The sequence below is a fragment of the Candida albicans genome, chromosome 2 (genome assembly GCF_000182965.3).
Source record: "Candida albicans SC5314 chromosome 2, complete sequence".
Taxonomy (NCBI): domain Eukaryota; kingdom Fungi; phylum Ascomycota; class Pichiomycetes; order Serinales; family Debaryomycetaceae; genus Candida; species Candida albicans.
Window position 1 is genome coordinate 1376215 of NC_032090.1, and position 25369 is coordinate 1401583.

Here is a 25369-nt window from a genome sequence, read left to right on the forward strand (position 1 = left end):
TGATTTTTTCTTTCTCCCTGGTTATTAATTGCTATACGTATATCAACAAACTTTCAATTGACTAAATTCATTTATCAGTATCACTACTACTACTACTACTACTACTACTACTACTATGTCTGGAGAAACAGTTTTTGTCACTGGTGCAACTGGATATATTGCTCAACATATTATTAAACAATTATTATCTAAAGGTTATTCTGTAATTGGATCGGTTCGATCCCAATCTAAAGGTGAACAATTGAAAGAATTAATTACTGCTCATCATCAAGATACTACTGGTGATGCTAAATTTGATTATGTTATAGTTGAAAGTCTTATTGAACCAGGAGCATTTGATTCGATTTTACAAAATCATAAAGAAGTTGGAGTTTTCATTCATAGTGCTTCACCAATCCCATTTGCTACTGATAATGTTGAAAAAGATATTTTACAACCAGCTATAGATGGGACAAAAAATGTTTTAACATCAATTAAAAAATATGGTAATGAGAATATTAAAAAGTTGGTTATAACTTCATCAATTGCTGCTGTTGAACCATTGGGTACGGGACAAACTGAACCTAAAACAATTCTGGAAAAAGATTGGAATCCAATTACTTTTGAACAAGGTCTTGCTAATCCAGCAGTTGCTTATTATGCTTCTAAAACATTAGCAGAAAGAGAAGTTTGGAAATTTGTCGATGAAAATAAAAACCAATTAAATTTTGATGTTGCCGTGATTAATCCTCTGTTTGTATTTGGACCTCAAGCATTTGGAATTAAAGATAAATCAGCAGCATTAAGATCAACGGGAGAAATCATTAATTCCGTATTGAAATTGAAATCAAATGATCCAATTCCATCGTTAGTAGCATCATTTATTGATGTTCGTGATGTTGCTAGAGCACATATTATTGCCTTTGAGGATGATGATGCTATTGGTCAACGATTAATTTTAGATAATGAAATATTCACTAAAGAATTGATTGCTCATTTAATTAAAAAGAATTTCCCTTCTTTGGATATCCCAGAAGGTGATATTGTTAAAAGTGAAGAAGAAATTGCAAATTATCCTTGGAGAGTAGATAGTACCAAAACTGAAAAAATTTTGGGATTCAAATATATTTCATTGGATAAAAGTGTTGTTGATACTGTTAATCAATTGATTTGAAAAAAGAAAATAACGTGATCTGTAAGTTGTGTCTTTAATATATGTTTATTTGTAAGTACTACTACTACATGTAACATCTGTGTATTACTCGTTATACACTTTTAGTAACAAGAAAATTACTCTCCGTCTTCCATATTTTTGAAATTTATTGTTATCGTCTCTCTCTCTATGGGGGGGGAACCTGCACAACTGCTAGAATGTTAAATCACTAAAAAAAACGAATCAAATCAAATTCATCACCAAATTTGGAGTGAAATTATGACACAAGAATAATAATCGTCGTCAACTTAAATGATGGAAATTTTTGACATTGACAGCAACAAAAGAGAGGTCAATTAACATGCTATACGAAATAACTAACCGATAAAGATACACGTAATTAGGTCTTTGTTGGTTGAAATCGAAAACCCTGCAGATTCTAAATAAGTTGTGAATAACGACGCGTTGTAAATGATACTAGTGATGGTAACAGTGGCAGTGGCAGTGGCGGTGGTGGCGGAGACAACAAAAAAATAAAAGTATGACGAGTTAAAATTTCGTAGATGGAGAGAATGAACGAAATATAGGTACAATTTTTACACGCTTGCTTGTGGGAGAAACATAACCAATCACTACCCTACCCCCCCCCCCCATCCCTCGTCTGACTTTCTTTCAGCCTCCTATTTTCTTGGTCTTGGTCGAAGTTTGGCATCAAGCAAGAATTTAGAAATAGTGTGTGTGTATGTGTGTGTGACGTATTAAATCCATTATTTTACTCCTCCCTATACTTTAAATTTGATAAAAACTTAGATGATAATAATTAAGACAGACCAATTATCAAAATTAAACGATAGAGATATAGTCAGATTTACATCACGACATTGTTCTTGTTGTTGTTGTTGATGATGCCGCCTTCCTAATATTTCGTTTTATTTTCTAGGGGAAAAAAAAGTTTACTAACCAAATTAAGAAAATAATTTTCCTGTTTCAGTTGAAGAAATTTCAAATTAGTTTTTGTTGTTTGTCTTGAATTTTGTATCTTTTATCTCGTTTGTAGTTGCCCCCCCCCCCCTCTTTATTCAAGTAGATTGAATAGACGTACTTTTGTTTGTCTTTCTCCCAGAAAACGAAAAAAGCTTCCATCAATTGTATAGTAATTTCAATCCGTTATAAAACAATAAAGTAGAAGTGTGGACAATGTAGAATAAAGAAAGGATTATAATCTTACTGACCACAATAATAATAATAATAATAATAAAAAAGATTGATTTTAATAATCGACTGATATGTGTATAGACATTAGGTTGATTGGGGGTTATGGAGATTAGAAATCGTTGTCAACATATACACATACGGCTTCAAAGAGGTTTGAGAAATTTTTTTAATAAAAATGAAGTTTTGGTAACACATCAATAGTAAACACTAAAGAAAAGATGGCTGGTTGAAATTTTTACCACCTCGATTGTTAATGTAATATGTTTTTTTTTCGGTGATGGTAAAAGTTAATGAGTGGCGTGTCTGATGGTTAAAATTTGTACTTTTTCTTTTCTTTGTGATTGTAATTAATTCTTCTTCTTCTTCTTCTTTCTTTCTTTCTTTCTTTCTTTCTTTCTATCTCTATTTATTTATCTTTTGTCTCTTTCTCTCGTCACTGGTAAAATTGTGATTGCTTTTTTTATTAAGAAATTTACTCTTACTCTCTCACTTTCACTCTCTCACTCTCTTTTGTTCACCGGGAACCACCCACTCTCACCAAGAAAATTTATAAATTAGAGAGAGATTGGACGCCCCAATCAACCACTCCTGTTTCCTTCTTCTTCTTCCCCCTCCTTCCTTCCTTTTTTTTTTTCTTTCTTTCTTCTTCTTCTTCTTCTTACTTTCTATTATATTTAATATATAAATTACTTACTTGTTGTTTTTTTTTAATTTTATCAATTCTTATAATAAAGTAATCCCTTTCAAGGTTTGTTTTTTTCCTTTTACCCCCCTCTTCCTCCCTCCGTTTCTTCATATTAATCAAAATTAAACAATGCATAGAACTTATTCTTTAAGATCCACTAGAGCTCCAACTGCATCTCAATTACAAGCTCCACCTCCACCACCATCATCTACCAAATCCAAATTTTTTGGTAAAGGTTCGATTAGTCATACTTTCCGTAAACAAGCTGCTGGTGCTTTAGGTCCAGAATTGTCGAGAAAATTGGCCATTTTAATTAAAATGGAAAAAAATTTAATGAGATCAATTGAAATCACTTCTCGTGAAAGAAAAGATGTTGCTAAACAATTATCTTTATGGGGTGAAGCTAATGAAGATGATATTAGTGATATCACTGATAAATTGGGGGTTTTAATCTATGAAGTTGGTGAATTGGAAGATCAATTTATTGATAGATATGATCAATATAGAATCACTTTGAAATCTATTAGAGATATTGAAGGTTCAGTTCAACCAAGTAGAGAAAGAAAACAAAAAATTACTGATCAAATTGCTTATTTGAAATATAAAGATCCTCAATCACCAAAAATTAATGTTTTAGAACAAGAATTGGTTAGAGCTGAAGCTGAATCTTTAGTTGCTGAAGCTCAATTGAGTAATATTACTAGAGAAAAATTGAAAACTGCTTTTAATTATCAATTTGATTCTATTAGAGAACACGCTGAAAAAATTGCTTTAATTGCTGGTTATGGTAAAGCTTTATTAGAATTATTAGATGAAAGTCCAGTCACTCCAGGTGAAACTAGACCAGCTTATGACGGTTATGAAGCTTCTAAACAAATTATTATTGATGCTGAAAACGCTTTAGCTTCTTGGACTTTTGATTCTGCCGTTGTTCGTCCAACTTTATCATTAGCTGCTCATGATGAAGAAGCAGAAGAAGATTTAGAAGGTGCTTATGAAGATGATGAATTGGCTAATGAAGCTGAAAATTTAAGAATTGCTGAAAAAGATTTTGATGAAGTTGAAGCTAAAATTGCTGCTTAAAATTTACAAAAAATTTACTCTTGAAGTTTTGAAAAAAAGAAAAAGTACTCGATAGTTTTTCCCTTCTTTTTTTTTTTTTTGATATTTTAACTATTTCCCTTTTTTTTATTATTTTGTTTTGATTGTTTTTTATTCAAAATCTTTTGCTTTCTTACATATCTATCTTATCTTATCTTAACTTGTCTATCCTTTTTTTATATATATATATTTAACAGTTGATAGCAGCAACATTAATAGCATTAATTATTATGTATTATCTTGTTTTTTTTTTTTCTTCTGAGGTTTTGGTTAGTGCCGAAATAGTTAGTTTTTCTACCCCCAACACTAGTTTCTTTGTAATTGCAAGAATGTGGAAGACATTCAGAATTCAAATAAATGCAACCTATAATAGAAAGGTTGCAATGGGGGGGGTTTAAAAGTTAAACTTATCTACAAGTTTGATTAACTTGACTTGTTTTTATTTCTTTGAAGTTGCAAATATAAAAAACTTTTTCCTTTTTTAACTGAAAAAAATCTATCAAATTAGAATAAAAATTTTGTTTTTACATATATCCGTGTCACGTGCCAAAGAAGCTACCATATTAGCTTGTTTCTCTTTTAGTTTTTCATTAGTTACAATCTCAATTAAAGATGATAAAAACTTAATTTACACCAGAGAGATGAATGTCAACTTTATTATTATGGTTTAGTTAAATAGAAAGTTAATTTTAACGTAGTTTATCTACCTGATAGTTCTTGCTGTTGTTGTACCCGTTGATTCTTTTACATCACCCGATATTTTTAATCTCAATTATTATTGTCTAAATCAAACAAACAAAAAAAACAAACAAACAAACAAACAAGACATTCCGATTAATTCTAGTAAAATATGATTTATCGGACAGTTATTAGTTTTTTCTTCTATTCTCTTTCCAACCAATCAAATCTGTCAAATGTCATTCTCTAATAAAATCATCGTATCAAAGAAATCTTCAGGGGAAGAAGAAGAAGAAGAAGAAGAAGAATAAAATTACACAAAAACGCGAAAACTGAAAGTTCACCTCTCTCTATATGCAGGTTTTGTTTACAATTCTTACTTGTGGGTGAATAATTTTGTGTAATATTTTATATTCTTACAAAGCATTTTTAATGACTGAATGGAACAACTGAATGAAACAACTGAATGAATGAATGAATGAATGAAACAACTGAATGAATGAATGAATGAATGAATGAATGAAGGAAATTGCAGAAGCAACAAAAGGAAGGGAACTCCGATTAAAAAAACAAAGTTGGAAAAAGAATGAACATTCCATAAATGCAATAGAAGCATTCGATTGCTTTTATATATATATATATATGTATGCACACACACAATACTTTTATTTTGTTTCCATTGTCTTTAAACGTGTGATTTATTTATTATGAAAACCAGAACCATAATTCTAATCCCGTTCATACCGAAATCATCAAACCAGATCATCAACAACAACAACAACAACAAATATATTTAGTATCCTAAGATTAAACGAACTACAATTCTGTTTAGTTAAAAGTAGAAATAGATTTGATTGTGAAATTTAGTTGATGATCTAGATATTTCTATTGTTATCACTACCAATAAATCTTAAATAGTTGGATATTTAAAGAGACCAGAGTGATATTAATTGCTATTACTACTGGTTTGTCGTTTAACCTAAGAATTGGGGATTTACTACTCAAGACAAAAGCAAATAACTAGATAGACAAACAGACAGACATCTTATCAACATTGTTTGTTGAACAATGTAATTAAGATTCTGTAGGGCTTCTATTTCAAGGTTATAATCTCTCCACTGTTGCATCGTATTCACAAGAAAACCAGGTTTGATACTTAACTTAACTGTCATCTCCAGAGAGTTATCAATTTTGGCAACTAACTAACTAACTCCACAAAATAAGAATTCTTGACCAAAACCAAGGTGATATTCCCGAGGTACAACCAATAAAAACTAGACCGCTCAATTTTTTTCTTAACATTTTGTAATTGAAATTTTATAAAGTGACAAGAAACTAAAAAACACACATTTTAGTTCAAGTTTTAAAAATTCTTACCTGAGAATTCTGATTGCTAATTTTTGTGTATTTCTTTATGAAGCTAGTGGTGGTGGTGGTAGTAATTCTTTCTTGTTGTTAATTCCTGGTTGGGTTGGTTGGGTTGGTTGACCAGTCTCTCAGTCTTTGTCCGCTCAACTTGTCTGCCMRKTTTGATGAATTTCAACAAATAACCCCCCCCCCCCCCCGCATCCCTCTCTCTCTGGCCCTCTTAACATACGTGAGATACAACCCTATGCAATTGATCAAGGTCAAAAAAAAAATAAAATTCAAATCCTTCTATAGAGTATAGTAATTAGTAATCAAAGACAATACTATCAGAGCAATCTGGGAATCTAACTAACCACTCACCGGGGTTAGTTCCGCCAACAGTTGCTTCTACTGCCATTACCGCGACCACCCGCGACCAAAGAACGTAAAAAAACAAAAAACAAAAAAAAAAAACCAAACATAAACAAACAGAGAAACCCAAAACAATTTCAAAACAAAATTCCACGACTTTTTTTTTCTTTTCGCTGTGTTGCTTTTTTTTAACATTTAACAATTTCGTGATTCTTTCTTTCTTTCTCTCTCTTCAATTGTCATTTGTTTTGTTTATTTTTAACACTTTCCTTCTTCTTCACACTTCACTCTTTGCTAATACCATTTTAAAAGCTTCATTTCAATCAACTTGAAAGCTTTTAAATAGAGTCTACACCAAGCACCTAATATTTTGTTCATACAAACCCCCAACTCAACTCAACTCAACATTACAACAACAACAACAACAATAAAGCATGTCAACTAGTGAGTTTCTACGTTCCTCTCCAACTAGGGATGATAATGATAATGATTATGATCTTAAGAAACCTATAATTTCTACTCAGACACCTTTACATAACAAGATTTCTTCTATCCCATTAACTAAATCATCAACATCAACATCTTTAAAGAATCAACAACAACAACAACAACAATTTACAATGGGTACACCATCTATAACTGCATCAGCGTCGAAATATATCAACCAATCCTTAAACTTGAGTGGATGGACACCATTAATTTCCAAAACTTATTCCAATGAACAATTATTATTATTCAATTCAACACCAAACAGACTTGTATTTTCAAACAACACTAATAATAATAATAATAACAACAACAACAACAACAATAGTAATAGCAACACTTCCATAAATGATTTAGATTTCCAAGGGTTTGGTTTAACTCCTTTTATAAATCATAATATTAATGTTTTGGGTAGTGCTACATCAACAAATCAATTCAATCCTAATTTTACTCCTTATCATGAAAAAATCTTTCAAAATGCTAATGATTTTTATATCGATTCACCAATTAGATTTGGTATTAATAATAATAATAATAATACTACTACTAATAATAATAATAGTAATAACAATCAAAACTTTACTTCGAATCAAGATATTCAAGCTATTACTCCTTCAAAATTTACTCTTAATAGTGTTGCTAATAAGAAAATCTTACAAGATCCTTTGAAAAGTGCTACCAAAAGATCAATAGCTTTACTTGATACTCCACCTAGACAACCTCATAAATTGAGTATTACTACCAAGGCAGAGAAAAATGAAATTGATACGCCAGAACATGAAACAAATGGGAAAGAAAGTATAAACAATGATGATGATGATGATGATAATAATAAAGAAAACAGAAATTCAAGTTTGGTAAATGATAAATTAAAAGTACTTCAAAAGAAAATTGAAATTGAAGCTGAAGTCGAAGTTGACGATGATGATGACGATGACGATGATGAAGATTTTGATAAAAAGGCATTTTTGCAAACACCATCCAAAGTTCTTCGAGATGTCACTAATAAACCAAAAATCCAATTTCAAACTCCAGCAAAGCAAAAATTATTAGCACCTAGTTCACCATCTACAATTATTATTTCCAGTCCAGCTAAAGGAGATGACGATGACGATGAAGAAAAAGAAGAAGAAGAAGGAAACGATAAAGATGGAATTCGTGGTAACAAGAAGGGGAAGAGTAATATTGTGATCAATATTGAGAATGATAAAGATGATGAATCTTTAATGGTGCCACCGAGTCCAACACCAGCGAAAAATTTACCTAAAAAACCAATGATGGGAGTATTTTCTGAAAAGAAATCGAATTCAACTACTGGTGGCAATCAAAATTTATTTAGTCATTTCAACAATAAAACAGATGATATAATTGGTAATAATAAATTTAAAAACAAGAATAAATCCAAACACAATCAACTGGCCCAACCACTGCAACCACAACTATCCCAATCCCAATCACAGCCACAACCACAATCGACAACTTTCAATTTTAAGGACAATAGGAAAAAAGCAGCAAATAAAGCAAAAATGCAAGCAGGTATGAATAAATTTCAAATTGTATTAACTGACGTACACACATTAATCAATAAGAAGAAGAAAAACACCAAAGATGATGATCAAAAGAAACAACAACCACAGCAGCAACAAAAACAGAAAGAACTGCAAAAAGAGAAACAACAACAAACAAGTAATAATAAATCTGATAAAAAGATTATATCAAAACAATCAACACAGTCTCTACCGCCTCCACCACCACCACCACCACAAGCACCAACATTAACAACAACTCCACAATTAACTCATCAACTGTCATCATTACAAGATCACAATGTAACTATGAATAGTTCTAAAGATCATAGTAGTATAATATCTGCCGGTAATAACAGTATGAATACTAGTCATTTTAATATTACAACTGATCATTCATCATTTGAATTTGGTGGATTATCATCAACGCCGAATTCGAAATTTTTATTAGATAAAATATTTGAAAAGCCATCACCACAAACCACCAATTATTTCTTACAACAACAACAACAACAGCAACAACAAATCCAACAAATCCAACAAATCCAACAACTACAACAATTACAACAATTGCAACAACAACAACAACAAATTATACTGATGATACCTTCACAAGATGGATCAAATAGTACAATGCCACCACCTCTAGGAAAACAACAACAACAACAACAATCAGTACAATTTATTGCTTCACAATTCCCATTAATGACAATGACAATGTCAACTCCTCAACATCAAGGTATAATTAATTACAATCCTCAAATTTTTACCAATAATGGTTCTTCAATAAATAATGATGGTAATAGTAGTACTACTAGTAGTAGTAATAGTCAAGAAACTTCACCTGATGGATTATTTAATTATGGTAGTACACCACAAGGAATTTCAATGTTTCAAAGTGGTCATACTGGTGGTCATAGTCTTCATTCATTTAATCAATCAAGATCTACTACTGGTACTACTGATAATAATAATACTCTTCCTCAATTTGATGAAGAAATGTGAATAAGATAGAAAGAGGTAGACTATATGGGAGGGGTTATGGAGACATGGTTTAATAAATATTTTTATTTGATTTCATAATTATAAACGTATTATTATTATTATTATTATCATTATTTTGATTTCATGTTTTTTATAATATAGATATTTTGATTTTTTTTCAAGTTTTTAAGTGTTTTTAATTTTGATTTTTTATTCATGTTTGATTTTTGATATTTTAATGATTTTTAATTTTTATTACTTTCATTCACACATTTGTTTTATATATATATATATATATATTATACATATTAATTCTTATAAATACACATTCATATACAAGTTCTTATATTACATATATAGAGCTAAACGTTTCACGTTCCCAAATACTAGTGAAATGAAGTTGGAGGATCAATTATATATTTGGAGGTAATAAAATTGCTCCAATTACATTAGGACGTTCAGTAGCCAATAAATCAAATATTTTAGCCCCATTATTAGAATTTGTAATTTCTAATTGAATTCCTAAATTTGAAAAAAAATTTTTATTTTCAATTGATAACATTCTTGATTTTTTACCTAATCCAACAATTAAGATTTCTGGTTTTGGATGAATCAATTCAAATATTTTAATAATACTATCACCATCACCATCATTACTACTACTACTACTACTAGTATTTATTTTGAAATCAACGTACCAATCATCAATTATATTTATGGTATTAGAATTCAATTTTATTTCAAATGCTTCGGATTGCAATAACATTAATCCAATAGCACTATCATTTTTACTAGCACTAGTGGTGGTAGTAGCATTGAGGGTCCCTATTTGTGGGATTTTATTCAATTTAGATTCAATGAGTAAATTATTAGATAAATGGAATCCATTTTTCGTTACTGATTCAATATAATTAGTAGGTTTTGTAGAATACATTAAAATATCATTTTTTTTCAAAATATCAGCCGGATTAGTCGATGGAGTTTGTGATTTATTTTGGGGTGGTCGTAAAATTTGCTTTGGATGAGGTTTTTGAAACATTGATGATGATAATGATAATAATAAAGAATTTTTAGATAAATTTTTCTTCGATAGTATTAAAGTGTTCTGAAATATTGAATTCTTATTCCAAGTTATTTGTTTTAATGGGATCATTATAGAAAAAAAATTCGGGGTTGTAGTTATTTACTTTGAAGAAGAAGAAGAATAAAGAATAGTAATACATTTAGTGGTAGGATCTTTTTCTTTGGTTGATTTTGAGGTTTGGATGATTTTAGATCTTTTCAACAGAGAAACTCTCAATTGAGATTTGCATTTTTATATACAGGTTATAAATTTTTTCTACACTTGGTAGCATTTCAACCCCCAGTATATCCACCACCAATAGTATATAATATATCAAATTTACAAATTTATAAACTTCAGCAGAGGCATAATTTAATAATGACAAAGCATAGCATTGGAGCTGAAGCTTATCATATGATACTTTTAAGAGCAATTCTTTACAAATAAAATTATCTCAAACCAACATTAGCAATGTCCACTACTAACAATTGATTGTTTTTTTTTGAATATTATATTTGAAAATAAACATATACATATATCAACTTCCAATTTTCCTGTTTTTGACAAAACAAATAAAACTCTACTGCTATGCAAATAACAATGACAATTAAACAACTATTTTTTGGTCTATTCTTAATTTTTCAACTTTCAATTTTTCCAATATTGCTAATTTACATTTATTATAAACATCCCAACGGAAATTTTCTTTATTATCAATATCAATATCAATATCATTATCAAAATCTTCCGAGCCAACACCATTGATAGGATTACTACTGTTACTTCTAATACTACTAGGTTTAACTTCTTGGTGTATCTTCCCACGAGGTGATGCCACAGGATTATATAATTCTTCCAATTTCATTTTCAGTATTGATGGTTTACTGTTCAATTTACTCATTGATTTTTGGGGCCTTAATCTTGTTGGTGATGAAGGTACTGAAGGTACTGAAGGTGCCTTATTATAATTAACACCACTAGTATTACCATTGAGGGTTAAATTTGACATTGATTTTCTTAATGTAGGAATTTTTTTCATTGGTGAAATTGACAGAATACTTTGTTTTTTAGTTGGTGAAGATGGAGGAGTCACGAAAGGATCTCCTGTTATTACTATTGGATGTTGTTTTATATATTCTTGATATATTCTTGTCAATTGAACTTGAATTGCCAATTTGATTAAATATTGTTTTATTATTTGGTTTTTTTGAGTTATGGTGATATCGAATATGGTAATATCAGATTTATTACCATCAAACCCTAACACTTCATTAATTGATTCTATGGCAATCATGTATCGTTTCAGAGTTGAAACATTTTTATGTTCAATATAAATATCCGATTTGGTTAACAATCGTCCCATTTGTTCAATTGTAACATTTTTCAATGGGAATAAAATAAATTTGAAATTTTCGAAACTATCACCATCTTCATCCTCATCAATAAATTGTGGGAAACTACCAGTCGCCATTGACACCAAGACTTTACCATAAGGATATTCTGTCATAAAACATAAAGATCGAAATTTATTTTTTGTAAAATCAACTAATATTTTATATTCATCTTCATAAATTAAAATTTGTAAAAATCTTTCCAAATTATAAATTTTGTCCAATTTTATATGTATAGGATTGGTGTTGTCAATAGTTGTATTTCCGATATATTTCAATTCATAATTATTGTCACGGTTTAAAAATGATGCTAATTGGTAAATTTTTAATCTTTTGAATAGATATAATAATGATTTGACTTGTAAATTTATAGAATCTTTAGTTGAATCATATGTTGGAATTGTGGTAGTTGTACTATCTGCCACACCTCCTCCTCTTGGGAATGGTAACAAATCAAATAATCCCATCTCACAACTTCACAAAGGGGTTTTCTTAAAAACCAAGTTGCTTATACTTAATATTGTTGTTTGAATCAAAAAAAAATACAAGCAGAGATTTTGATATCATATCATCATCATCATCATCATCATTTGGGGAAATAGATTGGAAGTTGATTGTTTATGATCTTAACCAATTTGGCAACCTAATGAAAGAATTGTAATGTTTTTTGGTAACTTTTACACGCCTCAAACTAACTATTCATTTGACACACAAAAAGAAACACTCAAACCAACGACGAATGTGGAATAAATTGAACGACAACTAAAGAATTGAACATCAATTCTATATAACCCCAATTCCAATATCCAGCTCCTTTATAAACCATGTCAACTCAATCAGGTATTACAATTTCATCACAATTGAATGATGCTTATAAAAACTTGTCTACTAATTCAGCATTAATTATTAAAATTTCATCTGATTCCACTGAATTGATTCCTGATCAAATTATCACTGGATCTGATAATACTACATCAACCACTAAAGATATCACTATTCTTGAACCTATATTTGAAAAATTGATTAATCAAATATCTCAAGAATTCCCTCATCCTTCATATATTGTAATATCTTATAATTCTAATCAATATTTCATTAGTTTTATACCTGATATTGCTCCTATTAAACAAAAAATGCTTTATGCATCGACGAAAAATTCATTAATTACAAGTTTAGGTGGTAATAAATTGATTAAAAAATTTGCTTGGACAGAATTAGACGAATTGACATTAAATTATTTTATTAAATCAATTGATGATGACCAGGGATCTAACATTAAAAAAGAAGAAGAAGAAGAATTAAATTTATTATTGACAGAAGATGAAATCACATTACAAAAATTGAATAATTTATCACTTTATTCAACAACAAATCATCATCATCATGGATTTAAGAAAAAATTGCCATCAATGACCAATGATGATGGTTCTACTACTGGTAGTGGTAATGCTGATCAAGATATATTATATAAATTTACACCAGAATTAACTGAACAATTACAATCAATAATTGAGAATTCTTCACCTGAATCCAGTAATGATAATGATAATAAGAAATCATTAATTTCTTTTAATATTGATACCACAAAAGAGTTATTAACTTTAAAATCAATTGATACTCAAATTGAAATTAATCAATTAATTGATACTTTAAATAACCATACTTCTTCAAGAATTTCTCCACAATATATTTTATATAATTATCAAATTGGAAAATTGGCATTTATATATTCTTGTCCATCTGGATCATCAGTTAAAGATAGAATGATTTATGCATCATTTAAAAATAGTTTAATCAATCATTTGAATCAATTGATAAAATCAACCAACATTGATGATGACATTATCATTGATAAAAATATTGAAGTTGGTGATTTAGATGAAATTGAATTGAGTCAATTACAAGATGCCAATGAATTAATTCATGATACTAATACTAATGGTAATAATAATAGTAGTAGCAATTCTTTATCTTCTAATAATTCATCATTATCTTCTAAAAATGGATTGAAGTTTAATAAACCAAAAGGTCCAAGAAGAAGATAAACGGACAAAGAAGAAGATAAACGGACAAAGAAGAAGATAAACGGACAAAGAAAATATATATCATTACATTCGTTCATATATAAATACATTGACTTGATTATTCTATATACTTATCAATTAAATTTCGTAGTTTGTCTTCATTTGTGAAAAATTCATCAATTTCACCCAATTTTTGTTTTAATATATAATTATAGATTTTCCTTGATATTGTTTTATTGATCTTAATATAATCTTCTTCACTTGTGATAAATTCACCATTTCTAACAGTAGTATTGATCTCATTAGGTTTATATCTTGGTCTCAATTTATTTCGTATGTGTTTTTGAATTTCAATTTTTTGATCTAATGTTAATTCTCTCCTAAATTGATTTTGTGACAACATTTGTTGTTGTTGTTGTTGGTGTTGTTGCGGTCTAGTATAATCATTATCATCACTTGAATAAGAAACCAGTTCCATGGGACTATTAGCAGCTGGAGATATTGACATTGGTGAATCTGAAGATGATTGGGGGTAAGAAGTAGTGGATGCCAGAGGTGTCACCAAAACTCCACGTGGTTGCAGTTGCAGTTGCAGTTGCAGTTGCACTTGTTGTTGATTATAAATTGTCAGTAATTTCCCATTTGAGGTTTTCACTTGATCAATAAGTTGTGATATTCTACTATTACCATTACTTGATATCGTGCCCATACCATTGGAAGTTGAAGTAGAGCTCTCTATTGGTGTCACTTTTTTCCGTTTTCGCCTTTGTTGAGTAGCAGTCCTTCCGTTCAAATTTCCAGATATTACTGTGTTGTTGCTAGTACTACCATTAGGAGTGGTGTCTTGACTTATTCCTAGTAGTGGTGCCGTTTCACTATTTTTCCGAGCTTCATCAAATATCTCCCATGATTGAACTTCTTCTGTTGTAAGTTGCTCTCTTTGTCTTTGCTCTCTTCTTGATATCACACCCCCATTTATCACTGGATTATAATGCAGATGTACATGATATTGTCCTTGCAATGTATTTTCCAGTGATACCCTATCACTCCCACCAGTATTATTGTATTCATAATCATCACCATCATTACTATATAAAAAATCAACATCCAATTCATCATTATCATTATGTATTACTAATCCATTAGTAGTAATTCTTCCTCTTCTTCTTGGACCACGTGACTCTTGATGATCCAGTTGTAATCTAGATGTTATCCTTCTTGATCGTCGACGAGGAAGCCAAGTTTCTTGATTACAATCACAAATGGGACAACACCAAGTGAATAAATCTTCGACCTCTATAACACCAAGACAATTTAAATGGAAATTACACCCACAATTTTGACAAATGATTCCATTTCTTGAATCAATCGAGCATATATAACAAACACCTTCAATGATTTCTTCTGCTTCTTCTTCTATCGATGCTGATCCTATAGTTCTATTCGTTGTTATTGCTGATAGTATTCTATCATTTATAATATATTGTGACGGTATATCATTTATAGCTGGATTAGGTAATAATCTATCTTTGATAGCAACAGTATTGATTATTTTATTATGGATTGATATTTCAATTTTATGGAAACGATTTCTACATGTTGGACAACCATTTGATTTTTGAGACCATTGTAAAATACATTGATCATGATATATTTTTGTGGGACAACAAGGGACTTTACCAACTTTATCAAATGGAGATATTGATTCTAAACAAATCATACATTCTTCTGATAGTGATGGTTCTTTCAAGTTAGTCTTATCCATGACTGTTCAAGTATTTTTTGAGGATATATAAGAAGATATCAAAGAATTATAACTGTTAATGGTACCAAGAAAATGAGTAAATAAGAAAGAAAGAAAGAACCAGTTGATATTAACAATGGCAAAAAAAAATATTCAGGGCAAAATATTTAACAAGCAGAGTTTTATTGCTTACATTTCTGGAACAACAATATACACATACAGAACACAACACAACGCACATATTACCCACTTTTTATCTATTAAACGTTCCAAATATAGATAAATAACCACTTAATCCATTATGTCACGACATCAATATGATTTAATTCAATGTATGAAACAACCAGGTAAATCAATAGGATTATTATGTTCAAATTGTGATGGGAAATGTCCGATATGTGATTCATTTGTTAAACCTACTGAACAAGTTAGAATATGTCAAGATTGTTCTCAAGGTCATCTTTCTAATAAATGTATATTATGTGCTAATAATTTAGGAGAAAATAATGAAAATGGTGTACTGGCTTACTATTGTCTTGAATGTGTAAGGTTAGAAAAACATCGAGAAGGTTGTCCAAGAATTATAAATGTTGGTGGTACTAAAACTGATATGATTTATATGAAAAAGAAAGATAATAAATCAAGTCTACAAGGATTTTAAATGAATAAACTGATAAAGTCGTTAAATATATATATATATATATATATTTGTATTTGTATTTACCTATATGCATTATTTCTGGTTAATTGAGTTAATGGATGATTCTATAGCTGTATTAATACTTTGTTTCCAACGTTCTTCATATTCTTCTTGTAATGGTTTTAACTCATTTAATTGACGTCTTTTACGATTGGTTTTCAATTCATCAACCATACTTCTCTTGTTATTGATATTTTTCGTCAATTCAGTATTTAATTCATCCAATCTTGCCAAATCTTGTTGTTGTAATTGATTCAAATCTGTTTGATTTCGTATTAATAACTCTAAATTTCTATGCTGTAATGCTGAATGTCCTAATGTGGTGTATAAATTGGTATAATTTATTTGTTGATTATTATTGTCATCTAGTATAGATTGATTACCTTCTTCATCTAAAGGTGACGTTATATTGAATTGTGTGTATTTTGTTAAATCAATACCTGGGGGTAAATGCTTGTCATCACCATCATCATCATCGTCATCATCACCAAATTCTTCTTCAAAACGTTCTTGGGTTAATTGCATTATTGAAGTTGGTTGTATGTTTGGATTTAGTGGTAAAAGTTGATCAACTAATGGATGCATGTGTGTCGGCACTAACAGTTGTTGTTGTTGTTGTTGTTGCTGTTGTTCTACTAGTATATTTGGGTTGGCCATATTCTCATCATTATGAGTGATATGTTGAATGTTATTATTAAATTGATTTGCCAACTCTAATCGAATCAACTGTTCAACGTGTGATCTTTCTTCAGGACTAATATTCTCATCAATATGAGGTAAATGTTCTAAAGGTTCATAGTTTATTGTTACCATAATTATAAATAAATAATGTGGATAATTGATTAGTTTAATGTTCCACTATTTTGTTTGTAAGATAAAACTAATGTTAATCTGGGTAGTAGTGAAAAGGGGAAGAGGAGGATATTAACAATATTTATATATGACAATTTAATAAATTCCACAAATATCAACAAGCCCTCTATTCTGGTCTGTTATTTAAATAAGAAGAGGAAAGTATTACTAATCTTAGTAGTAGTAGTAGTAGTAGAAGAGAAAATTTAATATACAATGAAAGGCATTTCAATTTTTATTTTTTCTTGTTTTAGATTTTTTTTTTTTAGTCAAGTTCCTTTTGCCTTACACTCACTCACTCACTCACACATCTACATACCTCTATACATACACAATCAACCACTTCTTTAGTTAATGATTGTAACTTGAAATAGCAAAAAGGGGATAATAGATTTATAAGTAAAGATTAAAATTAAAGGTACTAAAAATTAATGCATCCCCCACTTCCAATTTGTAACAATAATTCCTCAAGAAAAAGAAAAGACGATACTGCTGTGGGAAAAAGGTCTTACGAATTGATAACAGAAATAACTCCACACATTTGACCCGAATTTTAAATTGGCATGGAAGATATAAACACATAACAAAGCAATAACATCATATTGTTTACTCTTATACTAAATATTTAAACAAGAATATTGCGCCTTCCCTATGATGAAATCCTCTTGTTGGCACGGATTGATTTGCATTTTGTTAGTTGGTATTTTTTTTTTTTCGATAACCTCTGTGGTACTAAATTTCTCTTTTGTATTGACTCCATTTGAAAGCGCCGTTCCCGCCCTGTCAAAATCCGAATTTCCGTTCACAGGAAACAACATATTTAAATTGATTTAAGTTAGTTACCAATTGATTCAATCAACCAACCAACCAACCAACCAAATTTGTTTAAATTCATATCAGATATGTTAAAGTTTGTCTTTTTCTTCTTGAATGCTAAGGTACAAAAGTTTCAGGAAAATAAAGTTTGACATAAAGTTATACTTTGCGTTTGGTTTATTACGTCAATAAACTTGGAAAGCCATGGAATAATGATGCGGTTGATAGTTGAATCCTTATAAGCTCGCAACAAACTTCCTTGGTGCTTATAAAATTAATGCTTGGATTAACTGTATAGAATGATCTTTCAAATGCCAAAAGAAGCGCCAAATTATCTTTTGTGATGCCTTTTGTGTAGAAATTGGCCACGAATCGAGCGAGCGGCATCAAAAAATCTATTTCTTTTGATAACGAAAACATTTTTACCCATCCTCTTTACTTTGGTGGTTGACGCCTGGGACCGTCATCGGCACAGAAGGATGGCACGGAATATATTTCTTTGTACGTGCCACTGGTGCCGTATGCATGTATATATTGCCAATGGCCCAATATGCCGTAAAATATGACTTGTTCGGTGCCAAAGTTGCTGTTGCTATTATTAAATCTTGATTCTAGACGTAATCCCGATAGCTGGTTTAATCATTGGTTCCCCGACTCTTGCGATTTCTATATCCATTTGTTAAACTTTTTGGTTGCTATCTATTTTTCAAGGAGGCACTAATTCATCTCTTTGAAACGTGGTTAATATTTCATTGAATGTTGCTGTGCCACGTGAAATGATATCGTTGATCAACTCTATAGATTATGATAAGGAGAAAGTAAGGCATTTGATCTCTTTTCGAAAAATGCAATGAAAGGATCATTGCAAAGTGGCTGTTCGATTGTAGTGAAAAAAATTTTGCTAACAGAAAATGGGTTGCAAATTTCTCTACTTTTCCAGAAAATTGTAATAACAGCCAAACTTAGCTATACACCTAGCAACCATCTACCCACTCTCTTTTAAGGATTAACTCTAGTAGTACTACTTTTTTTTACAAAATAATCAAAACAACAACCTTAAGACGAAATTAATAAACCAATGACTATTTATATATATTTTATTATTATTATACACCAATTTAATACATTAAATTTATTTATCCAAAACTTCAGCATCGTATCTGGTCTTGAACCATTGGATGGTATCTTCTTTGTTGGTTTTGTGAGAGTTACCAATAGTGGATCTAGCTCTCTTTCTTCTGGTGACTCTAGCACCGGCTCTACCCATAACAACGTAGAAATCCATACCGTAAATACCAATAGATGGATCATATTTGATACCTAAATCAATATGTTCATCAATACCGAAACCAAAGTTACCGGTAGCAGAGAAGTTTTTAGATCTTAATTGATATTCTTTAACTTTCAAACCTCTTTCCAAGATTTCTTCAGCTTTTGGACCTCTGACAGTAACGTGGACGGCAATTTTTTCATTTCTTCTAATACCGAAAGTTCTGACAGTGTATCTAGCTTTAGATTGAACTGGGGTTTGACCAGATAATTGTTCTAAAACTTTGGCGGCTCTGGTTAATCTATCACCGGATTCACCAACACAAATGTTTAAAACTAATTTTTCAATACGTAATTCACGCATAACATTTTGGGATTTGTCAGACTAATTAAAAGAAAGATAAGTTAGTATTTTGTTGATACATAAATAAAAAATGTCTTAATATTGTTTTTAATTGAATATCATTATTTATATCACTGGGATGAATCACTGGTATCTGTTATATGCTGGCTTTTGTTTTATTCTATTCGTTGACTGTAATTGATAATCGTTGTATTTACATAAAATTTTTAATGATTTGAACTTCTTGTTATATTTACTCTTCTTCACATCTGACATAATTTGATTCCAATCTTGAAAAATCTTATTGAACCCATTTCCCCAAAAGAAAACTCTTTCAATTAATTCGGTCCTATCTCTATTTCCCATATTTTCTCATTATGATATCACTTCCAATTAAAACAAAACATTTCGATCTCTTTAAACACTTGAACATACCATCTTTGGCAGTTATTGTATGGATATACTATTGAGAAAACGAACCTTTCAAAACTTTTCAAACGAAAGATTTTTTTTGTGTATAGTGTGAAAAGAATTGTTAGTATGACTACACTCAGTGTGAGAGTGTGTGGTAAAATGCGAACAACATCGTCTCACTAATAAATTTTCACCATAGAAAAAAAACTCAATGTGTGCAGGAATAAATAAATCAACATCACGTGCAACCTGTTAGGGCTTTTGAGCCCTAATCACGTGACACAGGATACTTTCAATTGTTGCATAATAGTTACTGTAGTTTATTATCAGATTTGTAAATTTATATTAATGAATCCATTCTTTTTTTATACAATCAACTTACTTTATCCATCTACATTTACAAATGATTGTTCCTTTTCTTTAACTTCCCAAAAGAGATCACCAACATTGAAATTACCATGATAAGTCCAACCTTGTTCAGTGACATGATATAAATTAACTGAACCACCAGAATAAGCATCTCTATGAGTAGCAGCCAATATACTTCTCTTACCTAAATATAAAGCATCTTCAACCGATAAATCCCATTTATATTCTGAATCTAAAACCCCATAAGCAAAAGTTTGACCAGAACCAACACAAAACACATCACCTTTCAATCTAGTACCATCACTATCAACATAATATATAGTAGGACCTTCTTTAGCAGTATGACCACAAACCATGGTACCCATACTTAATCCCATACCTTTATATTGATACACCAAATTACTTAAAATTTTCGATGCAGCAGCAACAGAAATTCTTTCCTTTTCTCTTAATTCATGTAATCTACATTGAGTACCTAACCAAGTTTCCCAAAATTGACAATCAGCAGCACCACCAGCCATAGTACCCAATAAAAATGGATTAATTCTAATCACTTTATTGACGGTTTGTGAAGCAATCCAATTACCTGCTGTGGCACGAGAATCAACGGCAACAATAATCCCACCTTGGAAACGAAATGCTAAAGTTGTTGTACCATGAGCAATTTTGATTTTACAATCTGGATTAACAGAATCATCAGTATGAGCTCTTAAAAAATCTGTTGGTTGAGAAATTGGCGGGATGGCAATTGATGGAGCTAATTCTAATTGAGGAATGTTTGATGATGATGAAAGTGATTCATGAACGGAATTTATTTCTTTAACAATATCATTTTGACTGGCATGACTATATCTTTGAGCAATACTATTCATCGTGTGTATATATGTATGTAGGTTGTTATTATTGTTATTATGAGTCTTCCTGTTATCGATTGTATATATATGTTGATTTGTAATTCAATTGAATAATAAATATATCTAAATTCAATGTTTAGCTATCAACTATTATTCTCAGTTGTATTATTTGTTGCCACCAAAAAAAAAAAGTGAAATTGGTGGTGGATTTGTTTTTTACTGTGCGTATGGAGAGGTAGTGTCTCCGGCACACAAATTTACGACGGTTTCCTTACTATTTCATCAATATTAATCAATACTCTTACAAAACTAATAAGTTATACAGTCATTTGGCTAATTAGCATAAACTTATATAAATATTAGAAAAATATTACATACATAATACATACACAATAAATAAATTTTCATATCTTTACATATTCTTTTATTCTGTTTTGGCAATTTTATTAGTAGCTTGTTCACCTTCTTCTTCATCATCTTCAAGTTCTCTTTTATAGCTTGGTTTATTGGATAAAAATGTAGGTGGACGAGACAATGAACTACCAGCACCTGGTGGTTTTCCAAATGCTTTAGGACGAGATAACGAACTACCGGCGCCTGGTGGTTTCCCAAACAGTGGAGGTCTTGCCAAGGGAGCTGAAGGTACCGGTAATGGTACCGGTACAGATGTTGGTATTGGTGTTGATACAGGTTTTTGTGGCAGTTGCATAGCTGGTATTACACTAGTAGCAGGTGATTGTATTTGTGTTGGTGTTGGTGTACCAATTGAAGTTGTACCTAAATTACCAACCCCACTAGTTACTCCGATATTTGGTGTTGCAATTGGGCCCGGAATATTCACCCCACTAACTTGTTGTTGTGGAACTTGTGGTAATGGAGTTGATATTGGCGGTTTTACAGGAAGTGATTGCAAATTACTTATTTGTGGTGTTGTTGTTGGGGTTGCTGCAGATTGTGAAGTTGTAGTGAGTTGTTCCGGCCTCATACCTGGAGTTGCTGGTTGACTTGGTGATTTTGAAGCAATTCCTTCATGTTCCTTAATTGATTTCGTCAAGGCAATATCCAAAATTTTACTAACTTTTTCAGGAGCTCTTTCCACTAAAAATACTAATGCATTATCACCAGCTCCAGCTTTAGCACCAATGCTATTAACTTGAGCAATAGTGGTGGCCACAGCTTTTGTAATAAGTGATGTTGCTGTTTGAGTATCATAAGTTAATTTCCTTGCCTTGTATAATGTGAATAATTCCTTTTGTAAATATTCTAATGATTTTTTAGTTTTAGGATCATTCATCGCTGGCAATGAAGGAGTTGTTGATGTGGTTGCAGGAGTATTTCCATTGCCTCTTACAGCAGCCAATTGAGCTCTAATACTACCTGCTTGAGGTGATGTTCCTCCCACCATTGTTGTGGATCCATACTGACCATTTGTTGTTGTTGTTGCTGATGAAGACGACGACGACGAGGACTGTGAAAATTGATTGTATTGGTTAGGTGGAACTCTGGTGTTAGCATAAGGCAGAGCAAAATTTCTCCCGACAATATTATGAGGTAAAGACTTTTGTGCTTCCAATCTTTGACGTTGTCGAATTTCTTCTTGTCTCAATGCTTCTGCTTTAGCTTTGGCTTTAGCAATTTCTCTCTGTTTAATTCTAATGTTTTCACGTTCATTTATATAAAGTTCATCCATGGCATATAACCATTCTGAACCTCTTTTTTGAAGTCGTTTATAAATTTTGGTGAATTTAATACAATGATTAATGGAAAACTGCCAACCATCAGTACAATATTTATAATATGGATATACTTCTTTAATGGCTTCAGTTATTTCATTGATTATCAAACCATTTCTTGCTGCTTCAGTTTTCAAAACATTAGTAATCATAATTTGGAAAGAAATATTTGGTTTCGAACGATAAGGTTCCGGTATTTCATCAAGAGAATAAACTTTTTTAGAATGTTTCTTATGATGTTCCTTTTTCACTTTAGGTTTAGGATATTTTGACGGTTCCTCAATAGTTTTAGGATATGAAAAAGTGGCAATATATGATGAATCACTAACTGTGATGGCACGAAGTGGTGGTCGAGATCGTATAGCTGATGGTTCTGCGGTGACTCGCAACACAGGTGCAATTAATTTTGGTGGTGGTGGACGTGGTGATACGGTTTTGCCAATCTTATCTAATCCATTGATACGACTATATATTGAAGATGAAGCTGGTGGTTGTATCGATGCTGGTTTGCCCATAAGTGGTGCTGATCGACGAGGAAATTTCGCCAATGAATTCTTGTGTTGTAATTGTTGTAATTGTTTCTTTCGTTTTTCTTCTTCCAATTGTTTCTTTTTAGTTTCCTTTTCTTCTAATAACCCTTGATTAGTATCATTTATAAGAGGGGTCAATTTGGAAATCTCATCATCTAATAAAGTCAAGTTTGAATCAATTGCTTTAATTTCATCATCAATAGCATCATGCTCCATGGTTTTCTCCAATCTATCTAAGTCTGCTTGGCTGTTTTCGTTCCCTTCCTCATCATCATCATCATCGTCAATAGCTGATTCATTAAATTCAGCTAATTTCATTAAACTATCTTCTATTCCACCCAAATTTTCATTATCTTCATCTAATAAACTTTGAATTTGTGCATCTAATAATTCAGAGTCCTCTTCATTTATTTCATCAATGGACGTTACACCTAAATCTTTTAGCAATTCGTTGATTTCATCATTTGCTGCTAATGATTTTCTCCGAGCATTTGATAATCGTCTGATTTTTAGTAGAGAGTTTCTTCTATTAATTGAGTTTTTCCTGGCAGCAGTGGTTGTGGCAGGGGTAGTTGCTGTTGCAGCAGTGGCTGCATTAGTTGATGTAGATATAGAAGCAGTTGGTGATATTGCTGTTGTGGGTACTGGAGGAGTTGGCTTTATATCCTTTGAAGTATTAGACGCGCTTACAGGCTCTTTTTTCACTTTTTTGGAAGGTTGGGGTTTTCTTTTCGGCGATGATTGAGGACTAGATGACTTTGAATATAAATTCGATCTTAAGTTAATAGCATCAGATGGATTAAATTGTTTTTCTGAAGAATCTTGATTGTTATTTTCTTCATTTGGTTCATTTGAAGGTAGTACAAATTTGAATGGGATATCACCAATTTGAATTTTATTACCATCTGTCAAAGGGATAGTTAAACCTTTTTCAACAAAAACATTATCAACAAAGGCCCCATTTCTACCCAATATTGAGATTTCAAACCTTTGAGTTCCAAAATTATAGAAAATTTTTGCGTGACGTCTAGAAATGGCTTTTTTAGAAGATAAATGAACATCGACATTTTGTTGTAATGTTTCATCATTAGATTTCCTTCCTAACACTACTTGTAATGTTTGAACGAAAAATGTAAAATTTTCAAAATCTAATCTGGCATAAGCAGAAATTCTTGAATTATTATTATTATTATTATTATCATCTTCTGATGGTTCCAACAGTTTGGAATTAGATGTTACAGGAACAAAAGTTGATTTCCGCCTTAGTTCTTTTTGAATTTTAGGAGTCGATTTCCCATCATTTGGAAGAAGTTTAGGTGATACAGAATTGCTATTAGAAGTTGATTCTCCATTGGAAGTAGTTTTCGGCACTGCTTTAGGATCATCTTCATGTAAATCTTGTGTATCTATTGGCTTATCTTTCTTGTTACTCTCTGGAAGCACATTGTTAGTTGCAGTATCAAAAAGTTGATTGATTTCATCGGCATCATGAGTCAAATTGGCAACTTCAACATCAGGGATTTGTGTATTTGATGTGACTAGTGATAAATCATTATCTTTAGATTCTAGAGAATCTATAAGATCTTTGGTCATATGATCATCACCATCTATATGACTCATGGCTATTTATATAATATCAAAGTAAGATCAAGTCGTTGTTTATAGTTTGTGTGTGTGTGTGTCTGTGATAATACAAGCAAGTCAACTATTCATTCAAAAATGTTGGAAAGTGAACGTGGTA

General features: G+C 31.0%; 12 protein-coding genes across 12 annotated transcripts; 5 read left to right on the plus strand and 7 right to left on the minus strand. All coding sequences in view use genetic code 12, as the record gives it.

Annotated features, from left to right (window-relative positions):
* Positions 1 to 115: 115 nt before the first annotated feature.
* On the plus strand, positions 116 to 1153 carry GRE2 (Gre2p; the record flags this gene model as incomplete). The annotated part of the gene is made up of 1 exon (XM_705283.2): positions 116 to 1153. One exon carries the CDS (start codon positions 116 to 118, stop codon positions 1151 to 1153), a length of 1038 nt encoding a protein of 345 aa, XP_710375.2.
* A 2008-nt stretch (positions 1154 to 3161) lies between these two features.
* Positions 3162 to 4115, plus strand: LSP1 (lipid-binding protein; the record flags this gene model as incomplete). Its single annotated transcript, XM_705282.1, has 1 exon — positions 3162 to 4115. One exon carries the CDS (start codon positions 3162 to 3164, stop codon positions 4113 to 4115), a length of 954 nt encoding a protein of 317 aa, XP_710374.1.
* Positions 4116 to 6964: 2849 nt separating this feature from the next.
* On the plus strand, positions 6965 to 9547 carry CAALFM_C206740WA (uncharacterized protein; the record flags this gene model as incomplete). The annotated part of the gene is made up of 1 exon (XM_705281.2): positions 6965 to 9547. The coding sequence occupies one exon, from the start codon at positions 6965 to 6967 to the stop codon at positions 9545 to 9547; it is 2583 nt and encodes an 860-aa protein (XP_710373.2).
* Positions 9548 to 9938: 391 nt separating this feature from the next.
* On the minus strand, positions 9939 to 10679 carry CAALFM_C206750CA (uncharacterized protein; the record flags this gene model as incomplete). The annotated part of the gene is made up of 1 exon (XM_705280.1): positions 9939 to 10679. The coding sequence occupies one exon, from the start codon at positions 10677 to 10679 to the stop codon at positions 9939 to 9941; it is 741 nt and encodes a 246-aa protein (XP_710372.1).
* Positions 10680 to 11196: 517 nt separating this feature from the next.
* CAALFM_C206760CA (uncharacterized protein) lies at positions 11197 to 12447 on the minus strand (the record flags this gene model as incomplete). The annotated part of the gene is made up of 1 exon (XM_705279.2): positions 11197 to 12447. One exon carries the CDS (start codon positions 12445 to 12447, stop codon positions 11197 to 11199), a length of 1251 nt encoding a protein of 416 aa, XP_710371.2.
* A 357-nt stretch (positions 12448 to 12804) lies between these two features.
* On the plus strand, positions 12805 to 14025 carry CAALFM_C206770WA (uncharacterized protein; the record flags this gene model as incomplete). The annotated part of the gene is made up of 1 exon (XM_709726.2): positions 12805 to 14025. The coding sequence occupies one exon, from the start codon at positions 12805 to 12807 to the stop codon at positions 14023 to 14025; it is 1221 nt and encodes a 406-aa protein (XP_714819.2).
* A 97-nt stretch (positions 14026 to 14122) lies between these two features.
* Positions 14123 to 15769, minus strand: CAALFM_C206780CA (ubiquitin-protein ligase; the record flags this gene model as incomplete). Its single annotated transcript, XM_709727.1, has 1 exon — positions 14123 to 15769. The coding sequence occupies one exon, from the start codon at positions 15767 to 15769 to the stop codon at positions 14123 to 14125; it is 1647 nt and encodes a 548-aa protein (XP_714820.1).
* A 280-nt stretch (positions 15770 to 16049) lies between these two features.
* On the plus strand, positions 16050 to 16409 carry CAALFM_C206790WA (U2 snRNP complex subunit; the record flags this gene model as incomplete). Its single annotated transcript, XM_709728.1, has 1 exon — positions 16050 to 16409. One exon carries the CDS (start codon positions 16050 to 16052, stop codon positions 16407 to 16409), a length of 360 nt encoding a protein of 119 aa, XP_714821.1.
* A 72-nt stretch (positions 16410 to 16481) lies between these two features.
* On the minus strand, positions 16482 to 17261 carry CAALFM_C206800CA (uncharacterized protein; the record flags this gene model as incomplete). The annotated part of the gene is made up of 1 exon (XM_709729.2): positions 16482 to 17261. One exon carries the CDS (start codon positions 17259 to 17261, stop codon positions 16482 to 16484), a length of 780 nt encoding a protein of 259 aa, XP_714822.1.
* Positions 17262 to 19248: 1987 nt separating this feature from the next.
* On the minus strand, positions 19249 to 20166 carry RPL11 (60S ribosomal protein uL5; the record flags this gene model as incomplete). The annotated part of the gene is made up of 2 exons (XM_019475249.1): positions 19249 to 19770; positions 20164 to 20166. The coding sequence occupies 2 exons, from the start codon at positions 20164 to 20166 to the stop codon at positions 19249 to 19251; spliced, it is 525 nt and encodes a 174-aa protein (XP_019330794.1).
* A 359-nt stretch (positions 20167 to 20525) lies between these two features.
* PRE2 (proteasome core particle subunit beta 5) lies at positions 20526 to 21383 on the minus strand (the record flags this gene model as incomplete). The annotated part of the gene is made up of 1 exon (XM_709731.1): positions 20526 to 21383. One exon carries the CDS (start codon positions 21381 to 21383, stop codon positions 20526 to 20528), a length of 858 nt encoding a protein of 285 aa, XP_714824.1.
* Positions 21384 to 21789: 406 nt separating this feature from the next.
* On the minus strand, positions 21790 to 25248 carry FHL1 (Fhl1p; the record flags this gene model as incomplete). Its single annotated transcript, XM_709734.2, has 1 exon — positions 21790 to 25248. The coding sequence occupies one exon, from the start codon at positions 25246 to 25248 to the stop codon at positions 21790 to 21792; it is 3459 nt and encodes a 1152-aa protein (XP_714827.2).
* Between the last annotated feature and the right edge of the window lie 121 nt (positions 25249 to 25369).